General features: G+C 28.2%; 1 protein-coding gene across 1 annotated transcript; it reads right to left on the bottom strand.

The window, feature by feature from the left end:
- Window positions 1-276: 276 nt before the first annotated feature.
- On the bottom strand, window positions 277-11783 carry Uba3 (Ubiquitin-like activating enzyme 3). The gene is made up of 2 exons (XM_075367943.1): window positions 10913-11783; window positions 277-1246 (listed from the first exon to the last, which is right to left on the bottom strand). Exons 1-2 carry the CDS (start codon window positions 11540-11542, stop codon window positions 527-529), a joined length of 1350 nt encoding a protein of 449 aa, XP_075224058.1. The 5' UTR covers window positions 11543-11783; the 3' UTR covers window positions 277-526.
- Window positions 11784-15463: the final 3680 nt, after the last annotated feature.

Genomic DNA, 15463 nt, shown 5'->3' with positions numbered 1-15463 from the left:
AAATAACGATCTAGTAGTTTTAATTTTTTTATATTCTCTTATTTACTATAAGATTACTGTAATTTCTTCAATTATTTACATTACATGTTTTTGATTCATCTACTGCAACCCTTTTCAAGCTTGTCTGAAATAACAAGAAGTTTATCAGAATTACCTAATTGGATCTGGTAAATACAGAATCCAAAAAACCAGTACCCCTACATAACATCCATGTGAAGTAGTGGCAGTGTAATGATGCAGTATATATTATGTTACTAAAAATCAACTCAATTATCATACTTTTAGCATTAAAGTTTATTTTAGCAATGAAAACAAAAGAAATAACATGGTTCTTTACAGCATTAATTTTTATAAGTATAAACACATGACTTTTTACTTAGACAAAATTACTTTTCAGTTAAAATTACAATACACATTTCGTATAAAGACTACAACAAAAATTAAACATCTGTACTGAAAATAGTTGCAAATAATTTAATCAAAAAACAAAGAAATAACAATGAAAGCCTCAATCCATACCTTAGCATTAACCAATAATCATATTTTCTTTGCAATCTAACATTTTTAAAACAAAAATCATTGTATTAGGACTAGTAACATCTGCAACCATTATTTCTGAACCGTTCTGAAGTCCCAGTTCTAATAAACTCTTTTTTAAGTTGTCTCTAGTTTTTTCTTCTATGCTTGCCACAGTTGGTAAATATAAAGTTCTATTTTTTCCACCGACATAAGAAGTAATACCAGGACTTTTCATTTGATATGCAGGATTCTCTGATAGAAAATCAATTAATTCTTGTAATTTCATATTACCTGATTTTATTTCTAATGTTTTTGCTTTTTGACTACAAGCTAAACAATCTGATTTTTTCTCTGCTTCATATGTGTAAGTATATATACCATCTACGTCATTAAAAACCATATAATTATTCAAAGGCATACAACAACTAGTGGCTATTTTAAATACTTCAGTTGTGCAAGCAGATGCTATAACCGCATTAGTTGAAGCTACAGCTGGAATTATGTTTTTCACAACACCTTGTACCAATCTATACGTCATACCTTGAATATTGAACTGATTAGCACGTTCACTTGCTTTCTCATAAATCCAGTTAATGTGGGCAGGATCATCACCATCAATTCCAGTGTCAAAAGGATTTTCTTTAGGCCACTGTATTAACTTAACATATTCAATACAATGTTCAGGTAAACGTGGCGTATTAGCTATAGTGCATAATGGATAGACAACCTAAAACATTAAAAATATTAAAATTAACATAATAACATTAAAAATATTAAAATAAACATTAATACAAAAATATAAAAAATAAATATCAATATATTATGTTTAATTATTTATTTAATTATAATAGAACATAAATGAAAATAAACAAAATGTTTATACATAGGTGATTCCAAATTGCATGACAATCTCTCGGAAGATGATTCTACAGCCAGAAATAATTAAAAAACTCATAAACAAAGGTCAGAAAACAGTTTGTTAGTGAGTTTCAAATGAATAAACATTTAGTTGTGTCTGAAAATACACTTTTTTTAGGTTTGGAGTAAAATAGCTTTGTTAATTTACAAATAACAAATAAAAATTTCTAGTTAACTTTGTAGAGAATTTAAATTTGAGAAAATTGATGTAAAATAATATTTATTAAAATTAAACACAAATTTTGGAAGTTCAACTTTAATTAGAAACAAAACAGAAACTGGATTGGAAAAAGAGTACAATTTTAAACAGAACAATTTTCATCAATGTTTGAACATAATGTAAATGAAAACAAAGAAAATTTATCAATAACAGAAAAAATAAAATATAAAAAATGCATTTAAAAAATAAAAATCACATAATTTTTGGTTTTTCCTAACATTAAGCATTATTAAATATAAAAATTATTAATTATTATTAATATCAAAATGTTACTTGGTAAAGTTGCAAACATTTCTTCAAAGCAGTTGCTCAATGTGGCCGCCATTCTGTTCAATGCATAGCTCAGCTCGGCCAATCCGTGCTAGCTAAGCATATCTAATAGCATCAATATTATTCCTAATATTAGCTCCAACTTCTAGTATATAATATCTCAATTCTTCTTGTGTGCCAATACGAATGGCATACACTAATGACTTCATCCAACCATAAAGGAAAATGTCCACTGGCATGAGATCGAGGTGGCCATTTTACTGGTTCATTCCAACCAATCCATTGCTCACTAAACGTGTTATTTAAATGATTCATCACATCATGAAAGCAGTGAGCGGATGTGCCATCATTGAAAAACCACATCTGCACTTTATCTGCAAGTAAAATATCTTCCTTGAGTTCAACAGGAGCACAACCATTGAAAAATCACATCTGCACTCTATCTACAAGTGGAATATCTTCCAAGAGTTCTATCATATTTGTTTGCAAAATATGCAAGCACCATTCTCCATTCACCCTTGGTGGTAAGAACAAAAGGTCTGTAGATTTATCTCCAAGAAGACCATACCAAACATTAAACAAAAAAGTGTGTTGGAAGTGACTTGTAGCAGTCTCATGGGGATTTTCTTCTGCCCAAGTGTGTTTCGGTAATTAACAATACCATTTCTTATAAAATAGGATTCATCAGTAATTAGAATATTACTTAGGAAATCGTGATGATGTTCACATTTTCTAATTAACCATCGACGGAATTTCATCCATTTATCAAAATTAGGTGGTAGTAATTCTTGAAAAGGTGTTTTGTGGAATAGGTATAGTTGCTGCTCCTGTAACATTCACCACACACTTGATTGCGAAACATGAAAGCGATGTAACAACCTTCTGGTACTTCAGGTGGGAGATAATTGTACCGCAATCAATATTGCTTTTTCAGAATTAGCATTTCTCACAAAATGTTCACAACCAGCTTCAATTCGCTGTGGTTTAAGCATGCCTGTTTCTCAAACTCGCCTCTCCAAAGCCTCATCAAATGTTTTATGATATGGTACTCATAGATCTGGATAATTTTCCCAGCATTCATGCACAGCAGCCAATCCACTTTTATTTACTTTTTTTAAATTAACATGTCTGTCAACTCTCCCAATGAAAACAAATTTGTGATGTCAACCACTGTGAATTACTAACCTAACAATAACAGCACAAACACCATTCAAATGAATATTCAAATGCTTGATAATAAACTTAATTTCAACATAACTTCAGCAGTTATTGCCAACCTACGAAAAAATAAAAAAATTTAATATGTTTAGAAGGATGTCTTTCAAACTTATTGTTATATTTTTTAACATTTGTATGTAAACTGTTCTATTTAAAATCATATCACTTTTCTGATCCTGTTTGTGTGTTCCGTTTCTAATTAAAGTTGAACTTTCCAAATTTGTGTTTAATTTTAATAGATGTTACTTACATCAATTTTCTCAGAATTGACTACAAAGTTAACTACAAGATTTATATTTCTTTATTGGAAAATAACAAAGTTATTTTACTCCAAACCTAAAATAGTGTATTTTCAAATAAAATACTTTTGTATTTTACCCCATTTTTCTTAAAACCTAAGTGAGATAGAGGTCTGGGAGCACTTTTATTCAATTTTTTGGATTAAAAAACCATAGAAAAGCACCAAATTTATCCCTCAATTTGAACCCCAAGAATTTTAGTATGGTTTAATGTCACAGAAGAAGCAGAAAGCAGGGCTATGTTTCACAAGACGAAACTAACAACCTGTTTTTTGACCTATATTTATATGAACTTCTTTCTTACTTTTGACTACAAAATCATCGCCTGAGAGGTTGCTATGTAATTTGGAATCAAATATATATATATATATATATAATACACTCAGAGATATAATATATTATATAGAGAGAAAGAGAGAGAAACAAGAAACCAAGGACGGCTGTATGTAATCTGAATTTAAATTCACTTTTTACTAATAATTTGGTAAAAAATTCAAGCATACTTTGCTTTCTAATGGAATTTATTTTTTGCATTGTGTAATTGATTTTCCAGAGCATTTCATCATGAGATCAAAAGATTCTTCATACAATTCAGAAATTAGCATTACACAAATAAATAATCCTCAAAGATGTGCACAACTGCCTAATTATCACCTAATAATAATAAAAAATAATAAATATTAATAATAATAATAAATAATAATAAAATAATAATAATAATTAATAATAATAATAATAATATTAATAAATAATAATAATAATCTTCACCTAGGAATCTTAAAAAAGGTCAGGGGTCTGTCAAATCTGAAAATTTTCTTGAGTAAATTTTTTTTTACACCATTAAAATATGGCAAATATATGATGACATTGATGTTAAAAGATGTTGTTTCTTTCAAGGCTCCATATTTCATGGCAAAAATTGTATAAGAATGAACTTATTTGGAAATTACAAATGGACAGCTGGGCCTCTTAATCTGTTTATAGCTAAGCACCAAGGGACTATTCTTAATGATGCTGTTTCTGATTTATGAAATATAACAGCTGGTATTCCTGAGATCCCTTTGTAACACAGTCATTTGTCAAAACTTAAAGAGGGACACAGAACTTTTATTATGTTGTTACTGTAAAGATTACATATTTTTCTCGAAGACAACAATACACCCACATCACACTAATGTAAATTATATGTATAAGGGTTATCTTGAAGGTAGACAACTTAACTGCAAACAATTTTAATAAAAACAAAAATACTACAGTTAAATTAAAATTATATCCTTCAGCCCACTTCTGTAATTACTACCTAAACTGAGCCTTGTATAGTATTTATAAGATTCAAAATAATATATCATAATGATCTTTTACCATTAATTACTGTTTGACAATTTCTTTCAATTCACAATTAACTGCCACCCAAAATCCAAAATTTCCTTCAATTTTTGAAGAAGTGAAAGTTGCTTGAATTATATCTGTAATGTGTTGTTAGGTAAATGAAATCATCTGTTTCAAATTTTCTCAAAAAAGAGTAACATCCAGAAAATATGAATTCATGTTAATGTCCAACACAATAATATTATTTTGTCAACTACTCAAGCACTCATTCTGAAAAATGTATATCAACTTAACAAACATTTCACATCAGGCTTGTATAATAATTGTTCCTTTTTTGATGATGTGCAACAAGATGCCAAACTCTATATGATAATTTTAAATCATGAACATTAACTTGCATAAAGAAAGGTTTTTAAACAACTATGAATAGTCACATTTATTCTTGAGTGTGGCCACTCTTAGATGTTACTTTATGGTACAGTGCAAGATTCTGAACCACCCGCATTAATCTCTTTTTTCTAAGCACATCTAAGAGCTGTCTAATAATATGCCGCCTTGCTTTCATACCTCAGTTAGGTTTAATTATTCTAAATATTTTATTATTCGCTGGTTCATTCAAATAAATAAAAGCCTTTATTTTGTTTATAATATAAACTATTTCATTATAATCTTTGAACTTGTAATTCATAAATATAACATTACTGTATTAATTAATTATATATGCGTAACAAACACATGGTAAGTCTTTGAAGGATGGAACAAAACTGACTAAAAATAGGGCATTAGACCAATTCAATTAATAAGAGTAATAAAAAGGTGAGAATTTACAAAAAGTTCTCAACTTTTTGTAAATTCTGTTACTCTCACAAAGAGAATTTACAGAGTAACAAAAAAAGTGAGGATATTATGGAAAATAGGAAGATATTCACTAGGTTTAACTAATACCTGATGATACATTTTAGCTATGTCAGATGTAATGACATAATTAAGGATTCTGAATCTAAGCAACATGGAAAAGAGGTCTTGTTGTTGGACTACAGGTTTGACTAATAAAGCATCGTTAAGAGATAGGCCATTAGCAGTTTTAGCTGAAACAACAGACAACTCAAATTTTAGTGGATAGACTAGAAGGTTTGAACACTGGAAGGTGGGGTAGTAAATAGCACACATTCGATTTATTAATTAACAAATCATTGGAACTGAGTAATGACATGTGACCTAATTCTAAGTATTCCTGCATGAAAGCACAGTAATCCATTTTAAGGCTGGCGTTGTTAATTTGTTTTCTTTGTAAAGATAAGAATCTATTTTTAGCATTAACAAAAGAATCACCTTGTTGAAAGTTATTATCTTTGCATGGCAACAATACAACAAATCTGCCTCGATTATTTCCAGTAGTGTTGTACTGACAATGTTTTTCACATGTAGAGGTTTCATTAACTGAAGCATTAATATTAATTTACTCAATTACGCATAAATTCTCGTGTATAGTTGAGGGATTTTTTTGAGTATTACTAGCAAGAAAAGATGTGACAGTATTGTTGCCCTTTAATGTTATTAGGAAGGCGACCACTAAGTGGTCGCCTTCCTAATATTTAGTTTATCCTAATATTTAGTTTATATTACATAATCCAATAAGGAATACATTTAGTTTCCTAACTAATAGGATACCTGGAATTTTGAATATATTTCCCAGGCAAGATAAGAATCAAATAGATTTTAGCTCCAATCAGTATGTCAATGTTATTTGCTATGCTGAACTTGGGATCTGCTAGAAATATATTATGAGGAGGATTAAGATTAGAAATGTCAAATGATTGATGGAAGGCTGTCTGATATATCAGATGAAACAGCATATTGCACTTTGAATGGAAAGTTCTTATATTGAGAGTGTAATGTAAGTGTAACACTGTATTTGGATTGTGATGGGTTATTCATGCCTGAAATGGGGAGATCATTTTTAATAAGTTTAGTCCTAATTTTCAGGCAAATTTATATGTGCAAAGGTTTACCTGGCTACCAGAATCCATTAAGATTACATTATACATGAATAGTGATTGCCATATATATCATTGGTGTTACAAATGGCTGTTGATAAAAGTATATTTTCATTTGAGTGATTATTAAATAAACAATAAGTATTACCTTCACGCTTATTGCCATCTAAATTGGAATGATTAATTTTGTCCATATGAAGAAGTGTATTATGGTTTTTAGTACAAATCGTACATAAATTTTTTGAGTAACACTCGTTAATAGAATGGTCTTTATTTAAACATATAAAACAATTATTATGCCTCAAAAAGTCTCTGCGTTCATTGATGGACAATTTTTTTAATTCTTCACGTTGTTGTAAATGATGGTTTGAATTACAAAATAAACACTGCTTAGACTTAAATTTTGAATAAAAACTGACATTATTTCCTTTAAATAGCTTGTTATGATTCAAGGTAAAGTGTTTGTTAAAAACTTTGGCTGAATTGTTATGACGCTGTCCTTTTTTGTTTTGTTTTCTGTTTTCACTGCATGTTTTAAGTGAATGCATTAATATTTTCTACAAGTTGTCATCTGGAATTAAGAAATTTGATAAAAGTCTTCAAAGATGGGAAACTTTTTATTTGACAACTTTTCCTTCCATAATTTTGAGGTATTGTAGTCCAATTTTGATGTTAGAAATTGGATGACAATAAATTCATATATGTTTAAAGGGAGTTGCACTGATTCAAGCGAATTCACATATGAGGAAATTTCATTAATAAATTTGGATAAAATATCTACGGATTCTATTTTTACAGAGTTCCTAAATTCACAAATTTTAATGAGTTCTTCAGGCACTGTACCACACACTGTTTTATGATACCCTTTATTCACACAAATTCCTACCAAACATTGTTCTTCCATTGTTTTATTTGAAATTACATGAAGACAATAAAAAAATTTAACTGATTTTAAAATTTGCAAATATCATATTATTAAGTTAAACTTATTTATTTATTTAAACTTTCCAAATATAGGATTTAATAAACACTTCCAAATATAGGATGAAATTTGAAATACTCGGTAAAGATGTGAACAGTTCAAAGACTAATATCTGACTGACCAGTCTGTAACTCCAATGATAAATGATGCAAAAAGCATAAATCAACATGTTGCAACACAAATTTTCCTGATGACCGGAGAGTTCAAGCGCCTGTTATAACATTAACACTGCAGCTGAATTGTTCAAACAAGTCTATTCAACTATAGTAATAAGTACAAAAATATTAAAGTTCCAAGAACACAAGAAACTCTATTAGAGCACTTATTTGGTGATTCAAAATGGTATTGTGCTTTTAACAGGTTTTCATGATTTTTGAGAAGTTATAAATGTTTTATTACAATACACAAGAAACTTTTTTATTTGCCACAAACATCTACAAAAACACTGCAAGTTGTGCAAACCTGAGATTTTTATCACCAGTCCCATCAGTGTTATTTGAAGCCAAAATTTGAATTTTTAAAAAAATTAGTTTTCAAAAATGCATAAATATTTCGGGGTAAGTATATCACCATTAATATTATTTATGATAAAAGTAATAACATATACCTAATATAAAAAAATAATTAAAACTGTGTATGCCACCCTGCCTCTTGAAAAAAATTACCAAAAGTGAAATTTCACAGTTTTTCACGTTCAAATTTATTGGTAATTTTCTTATAAAAAGAAGAGATAGGTAAATAAACTACTGGACCAATCTTTTACCTTGAAAAAATACGAATAAATTACTTTTTGTTTCATCCTTCCAGAACCTATAGGTTTTTGGTTATGATTTTTTCCATAAACTCTTACAATCACAAAACTAGGTGTGCGCACCGAAACAAAAATTCCCACCATAGGTAAATTACTTAAATAAAAAATTTAAAGAAAATAACTTTAAGGTCCAGAGACATGTAGGAAACAAGTGGGCAAGTTTCAATTTGAATTCAAGTTTCAGTTTTGAATTGGTCAAGCAACCAGCTTATGTTTTTTTGGGACACTTCAAATGGATTGACTCTATATTAAAATGGTGCTGCCACTATTACCTCTAAACCTCTTAACTATAACCCAAACAGAACTGTAGTTCTGTTTGTACAGAACAGAACTACGTATAGTACTATAGTACATAATTAACTACTTAGTATTTAAACTAAATTCTTGATCAGATGATTTTTAGATAATTAAATGTTGCAATTTGGACTCTATAGTATGCAAGTCTTAGAAGCTAAAACACCATCAAAATATTGCAATTAAATTTCTGATTAAATGGTGTAATATAAGAAGATTCCTTATTTTAATTTGTAAAGTGGGAATATCACCTTGAGAAGGATCATAATTATTAGTAAATGTGCCAATCAAAGTTATAGCGGCCTTTACTAAGCCACCCTCTTTGTCTAATTAATTGCTTGCTCTCTATCCATAATAATATTAACAATTTAAATTAACAATGTGAATTATTAACAAAGTAAATCAAATATGAAACGAATCAAATGTTATTACATAAATGATGAGACAATGTAAATTAAAAAAGATATTACGTAAATAATGATGTAGATCAAATTGCTGCGAACCCTTTTATTGTAGTAATTTGTTGAACATAAAAATTTTTGAAAATTTTAAATTATATCCACGATTCTGGAGGATCAAGGTGATGAATCTTTAAAATTTCAAATTTTATCCGTGATTCTGGAAGACTAAAAATTATGATCCTTCAAAATTGCAGATTGTATTTGTTGTTCTGGAAAACTAAAAATAATGATTCTTCAAAGTTGCAAATTATATCTGCGACAGGAGGACCAAAAATTTTGAATAATATGCCACCTTGGTTTAATAACTCGGTTAGATTTAATCACTCTTAACATTTTATTATTTGCTGGTTTATTCAAATAAATAAATAAAAGTCTTCATTTCGTTTATAATATAAATTATTTTTATTATAATCTTTGTTGTAATTCATATAGTATATATAACATTATTAATTTATTAATTATACACTTGTAATAATGTTGAATCTTTGAAGAATGGAACAAGACTGACTAAAAATAGGGCATTAGACCAATTCAATTAATAGTAATAAAAAAAGAGAATTTACAGAGTAACAAAAAAGGTGAGAATTTATAAAGATCAAGAGAAAAAGTGAAATTTTTTATTTTTAAATGTATAAGATCTCCTTTAACAAAAATTAAAGTTTCTCCTTTTAATAAAAAAAGGAGCAAATAAAATCTGAGTCATAACAAGAGCTACAACGTAAAATTAACCTCTTAAATGCAACTAACGAGTGAAAAACTAAATATTACTGGATCTATGTTTATATAACCTAATACTGATGTAAGGAATATGCTTCAAAAATATTGGACAACCAATTTAATACATCCATTTATAAGAAAATCATACAATAAGATTATGAAAATTAAAAAAGGAAGATTCGAAAGCAATTTTGCGAAACACTAAATCATGATTATGTTATGATATCAATTAATATTGTTAATTAGTCATTACCACATGCATTAATGCCCAATTACTGATAAATTTTTATTTCTGCCTTGAATAAAATATGCATTTTTTAAACTCAGGTAATTTTTTCAGTTAAAATTATTTAAAACTAACTTATTTCTTATTTTTCCCTCATTCTGTGATTAAATCATCATACAAACTCAAGGTAAGGAAATATAATATGTAACATTTTCTTAAGCAAATGAAAAAAATCCTGAAAATTCATCAAATTATCAATAATTATTATTATCATCAATCTTTCTATGATACTGAAGAACATCACTAGTGCTCATATTACTCGGTTTTAGCTAACAATTTAGTAATATTAGCAAGAAACCGTATATTATAATAAGCCTTTCAGCCTATTATAAGGCAGTATAATCTCAAAATTGAAACAATTTTCATATATGTTTCATACAATTTTATTCTTATTAAGAAAAATGAATGATGTAATCAAAAATATGTAATTAATAGATTGCAACAGCAAGTGTGTTCTCTTGCTGTATCCTTAAATATTTAATTTTCATTCTCTCAAAACCTAACAAACGAATACTAATGATTAACATTATTATTTTAAATATTTTATTCTAGAGTTAATCTTATAATTAATTCAATAAGCAAAAATGTTACCTGAGGAGGAAAAAGATCCAGAGTACAATCAACACAAGCTGACATTCCAGGCAGTATAACCCTAGCATTTCCTTTAAATCCTTCTGTTCCTCCATCAATCATAGGAATTAGTGAAGATTGTTCGATCTCTCCAGTTTCATCATAAGACAACAGAGAGAGAAGCATACCATTGATCCACCTCCTAGCCACAACTGAATCTAAACCACAAACGACAATATGAAACTGCCTATAAAAATCTTCATCAAAATCTTGAATCTTATTAAAATGTGGTGTAACATTGCAACCTGGAATTCTTGTATTAATAAATTTGGCAGCAACTTCTGCTTTTGGTAGACCAATATCTTTTCTACGAAATAAAAATTGACGATTCAGATTTGACAAGTCAATTGTATCCATATCAATAACATGTATTTCTTTAAATCCCATTAATGCTAAGTTTTTTAGTAGTTCGCATCCTAATCCACCGGCACCAATAATTAGTATTTTACAAGACGACATAATAAAGTTAAGAATTTCGGAAGACGGCTCAAAACCTGGATGACAAAACGGCCCAGAACGTTCCAACACTTTTCTTAAATGACACCATCTCCTTGGTAAAGTTTCTTGACTGCTTGGTGAAGTATCCATCATAAAAATCAAAACTAATCCACTGACGTAATACGGAAAACAAGCCTAACCAAGCGATCTGCCGATTGTAAACATAACCTAAGCAAGTTTGGTTATCTGACAAAAATGTTATTACCAATCCACATTATAATAATATAATTATAACCTTTGCGACTTATAAAATGTGTAAACCACTAATTTTAAAATATAGATGCGTGTGTAAAATATAATTATCTTTGCTTCGAATTCGAAACGGATATTTTTTTCTATTATCCGTTTGTAACAATCTATATGTTAAGAATTTTTTTTCATAGTTTATTTACATTCATCTTGTTACAAAAGATTTTTATCAGACATTAAAAACGTACGTTCTCAATTCTAATCCATATAATTTTTGTCGTATTAAAATCTAACACGAAAATGTGCCAAGATATTTTTTTAGCGTTTCATTAGTGGTCGACTGAAAATTTTACCCGTAACTTAACTTTTAATTTTTTTAATGAAATATTACATTATCTTTGTAGACGATTAGAGGTTTTTCAGTACTTCTTAATATTGAATTGATGTAGTATGATGTTATCCTGATATTCAAATTATTTTAGCCCAAAAATTCAAGAAAATTAATCGGAAAATTTATGGTAGAAAAAATCAACATTCCCGTATCCAAAACCCTAGTAGTAATTTTTCTTTATTTCTTTTTTATTTTAGTAAAGACGCAGGTTTTTCGTATTTCCATTTCTTGCGAACACCTTTTTTCAAATTGAAAGTAGATTTTTTTTGTACACATTTAAATAAAACCAATATCAATTGAGCCGAGTGTGCATTAAGCCTCACTCTGTAGTTCAATTAGTAGTTCCCTCACCACAGCGTGCAAAACACCCCGCGTTTAAAGCGCGCAGATTGTAGTAGGATTTTATACTTATCACTTATAAAATTTACTGTACCTTCTTGCTTGTTACCATCAAAAAGTGGTTAACTATAAGAAATTACAATGGGATTTGAACTGTAGAATTATGAGCTTATTAAATTTATTTACTTTAAAAATGTTACTTTGCATATAAAAATTTCAGACTGATAATCCTAACCAAAATGTCAGCCATTTTAACATTTTTCACAGCTACTTTAAACACTGTCTACACCATACCCAAGTAGTGGTCGTATACAAAAAAATAGATTGTTGGGAGATAAGAGCAATTCCTAAATGCTCTTTAATGCACTAAATAATGCTTTAAAATGATCTGTCACCAACCTTTTAATTAACATTTTTTTGAGTTTCTCCCTATTGGTGTTGAGTGTAATAGTCTCATAGAAAGAAATAATAATTTCAAGATTAGCTGAATTCCATGTTTGCATATTTAACAATTTAAAAGTTATTTAAGGATTCCCATACTTTATCAACACACTGTACATTTAATACAGATGTGTAAATATTAGAAAAATTACTTTATACAAATATATGTAGAAATAAATAACAGTTGTTATTGAGACAGTAAGTTTTTATTGATCAGATTGTTTTTTCATAATATGCTTTTCTGTATAAGTTTAAATTTAATATTCAGTTTTTTTTCAGACAAGTCTCTAGATTTTTCTGACCACAGCTAACACTTTCATAAAGTTTGGATCCAAAGTTTCATAAAGTTTCTACTGAAGCATTTTGATAAGGTGAAACCTTAATGTTATTATTACTACTATTCTTGTGAGTAACATAAAAAGGTGTATTATTCAAAAACAATTTATTTTTTTCCAGTAAGGAAATAATGTGTTGAAGATAATTAGAATCATTCAAAGTTGAATTGTTAGTATTTGATGGTACATTTTGATATGATATTGAATTATTACTAAGATAATAGTTGTTACTTTTTCTAACAGCATTATGATTTGCTGCAGTCATTAAATTGGCATTTGATTTCTGTAATAAAGAAATAAGCTGTTGACCAAGCCTTGAATTCAGTAGATTACCAAGAGCTGAAAGTAGATTTTTACTTATCTGTATTGTTTTATTGTGATTATCATCATCGTGAGCATTCTCGTTACCACTAGCATTGTCATTTATGTTTAAATAATTATTCAATTTTGTGGTATCATCATTGTTATCAGCCAAATACATGGGCTTTAATAACTGAAATCCTGCTGTCTGATAATCTGGTAATGTACAGTGATTAAACCCAACAGGTGGTGTTGAAACCAATGGATTAAAACCACTTTGATCATTATCTTCAAATACAAATCCTAATAATTTTATATGTGAGAGTTGATTTTTATATGTCGATGTACCAGCTAATAAATTAGACTTATTATAATCATCTTGATACTGTTTTGTTTGTTTTATGTATCTTGAACTTTCTGCATGCAATAATCCTGCTCCTCCTGGTTTTTTATTAAACTGCCATTGTAATTTTAAATTTGCTGAAAACAATTTTTTATTTAATTCTGCTGATGTAGTTAGTGACTTATGATATGGCTGTTGAGATGATGAATAATGATTATTTTTTTTTATGTACTGATATTTTGTGTTTGTGTTGAACGGAGAAGCATTTAACAGATTATTTTTTGAATCATCCCATGATGAACTGTATGAAGAATAAAGTAATTTTGGCAATTCTTTATTTGGATACGAATCATTACTTATTTTACTCCAATCATTCAAACTATTACTACTTTCATTATCAGTATTATTAGTAATTACTTTGCTATTTATCTTAGGACACAACAGAGAAATCAGTTCTGGTGAATTTTGTATTATACATGGTAGTGAAATATTATTTTCTTTTAAAATTGTTAGCCCTTTCTTTAACTCTATAAATTTTATGAAATTAATATCTCCCTCAGCTTCTTGTTCATTTGCTTGAGTCTTATTTTGTGTTTTGTTGGCACTAAAATAAGAATAATTTCCTGGAAAAAATTGTCTATTTTTTTTATATAAATAATTTATATGACTTAATTGTTTTTTTGAAGGAATACTAGATTCATCCAAAAGTATTTTATTGTTTATATTTGAGTTACCAGGATCAACTAAATAATTGTTCTTAAAATCATTTGAAATATTTTTTGGGAAATAATTTATATAACTTGATTTCATATTATTCAGCCCTGATGATCCTGTAATACTTTGATGAAATGTTTTATCAGGAGAAATATTACTGTTTTGTAGATAATTTTTTATAATCTGCATTACATTTTTATCATGTTTTTCTGGTTGATACATTATATTTTGTAAAAATTGTTGCCCAATATTACTTGCATCACTGTTTAATTTGTTGTAGTTACAATTACTAGTTTTTAAATCACTTGTTTCATTTGATAACCCTACATTAATTCTTGAAATACTGCGTTTATGAATTGATGCACAGTTATCAGTTGATTTAGATTTTAGTTTACTAGAGATAATTGCTCCATAATTAAAAGCAGGTGGAAAACTTAATAATGACATATCAATCTTTTTCAAATATTTAATTATGTTTGGATCTTTTATATTAACTTTGCTGCTGAATGGTGTAAGTTGGGACCCAAGATAATCTGATGACTTTGATTCTGATTTTGTAAAACCACAACCAGTATGGTTTTTATCATTATCAATAATATTACTATAATTATTGTTCATATTAGTACTAATTCCTTCACTAATTAAATTAACAGTTTGGCTGTTATTGTTTCCTACATTTGTTTTTTTGTGAGTTTTCTGAATAATAGGATTATTTCCCAAAATACTGATATTATTTTTATTTTCTGTACTATTTAAATAATGCATTAATTTGCTGACATTGTAATCAAAATTTGTATGATTTTCTTCCATTGATTCTTTTACTTTATAATGCATTAATGGTTTCATAGGTCGTATCTGATGTAATTTTGGTGAATTTTTATGTAGTTTTAACAAAATATTATCATTTTTGTTACTACCTCTATGAAGAATTTGATTTTGATAATCAGCTGATTTTCCAATTT

Source organism: Lycorma delicatula, chromosome 6 (assembly GCF_047948215.1).
Source record: "Lycorma delicatula isolate Av1 chromosome 6, ASM4794821v1, whole genome shotgun sequence".
NCBI classification, from domain to species: Eukaryota; Metazoa; Arthropoda; class Insecta; order Hemiptera; family Fulgoridae; genus Lycorma; species Lycorma delicatula.
The sequence above is the reverse complement of the archived record's forward strand: the minus strand, read 5'-3'. Positions and strand labels throughout refer to the sequence as shown.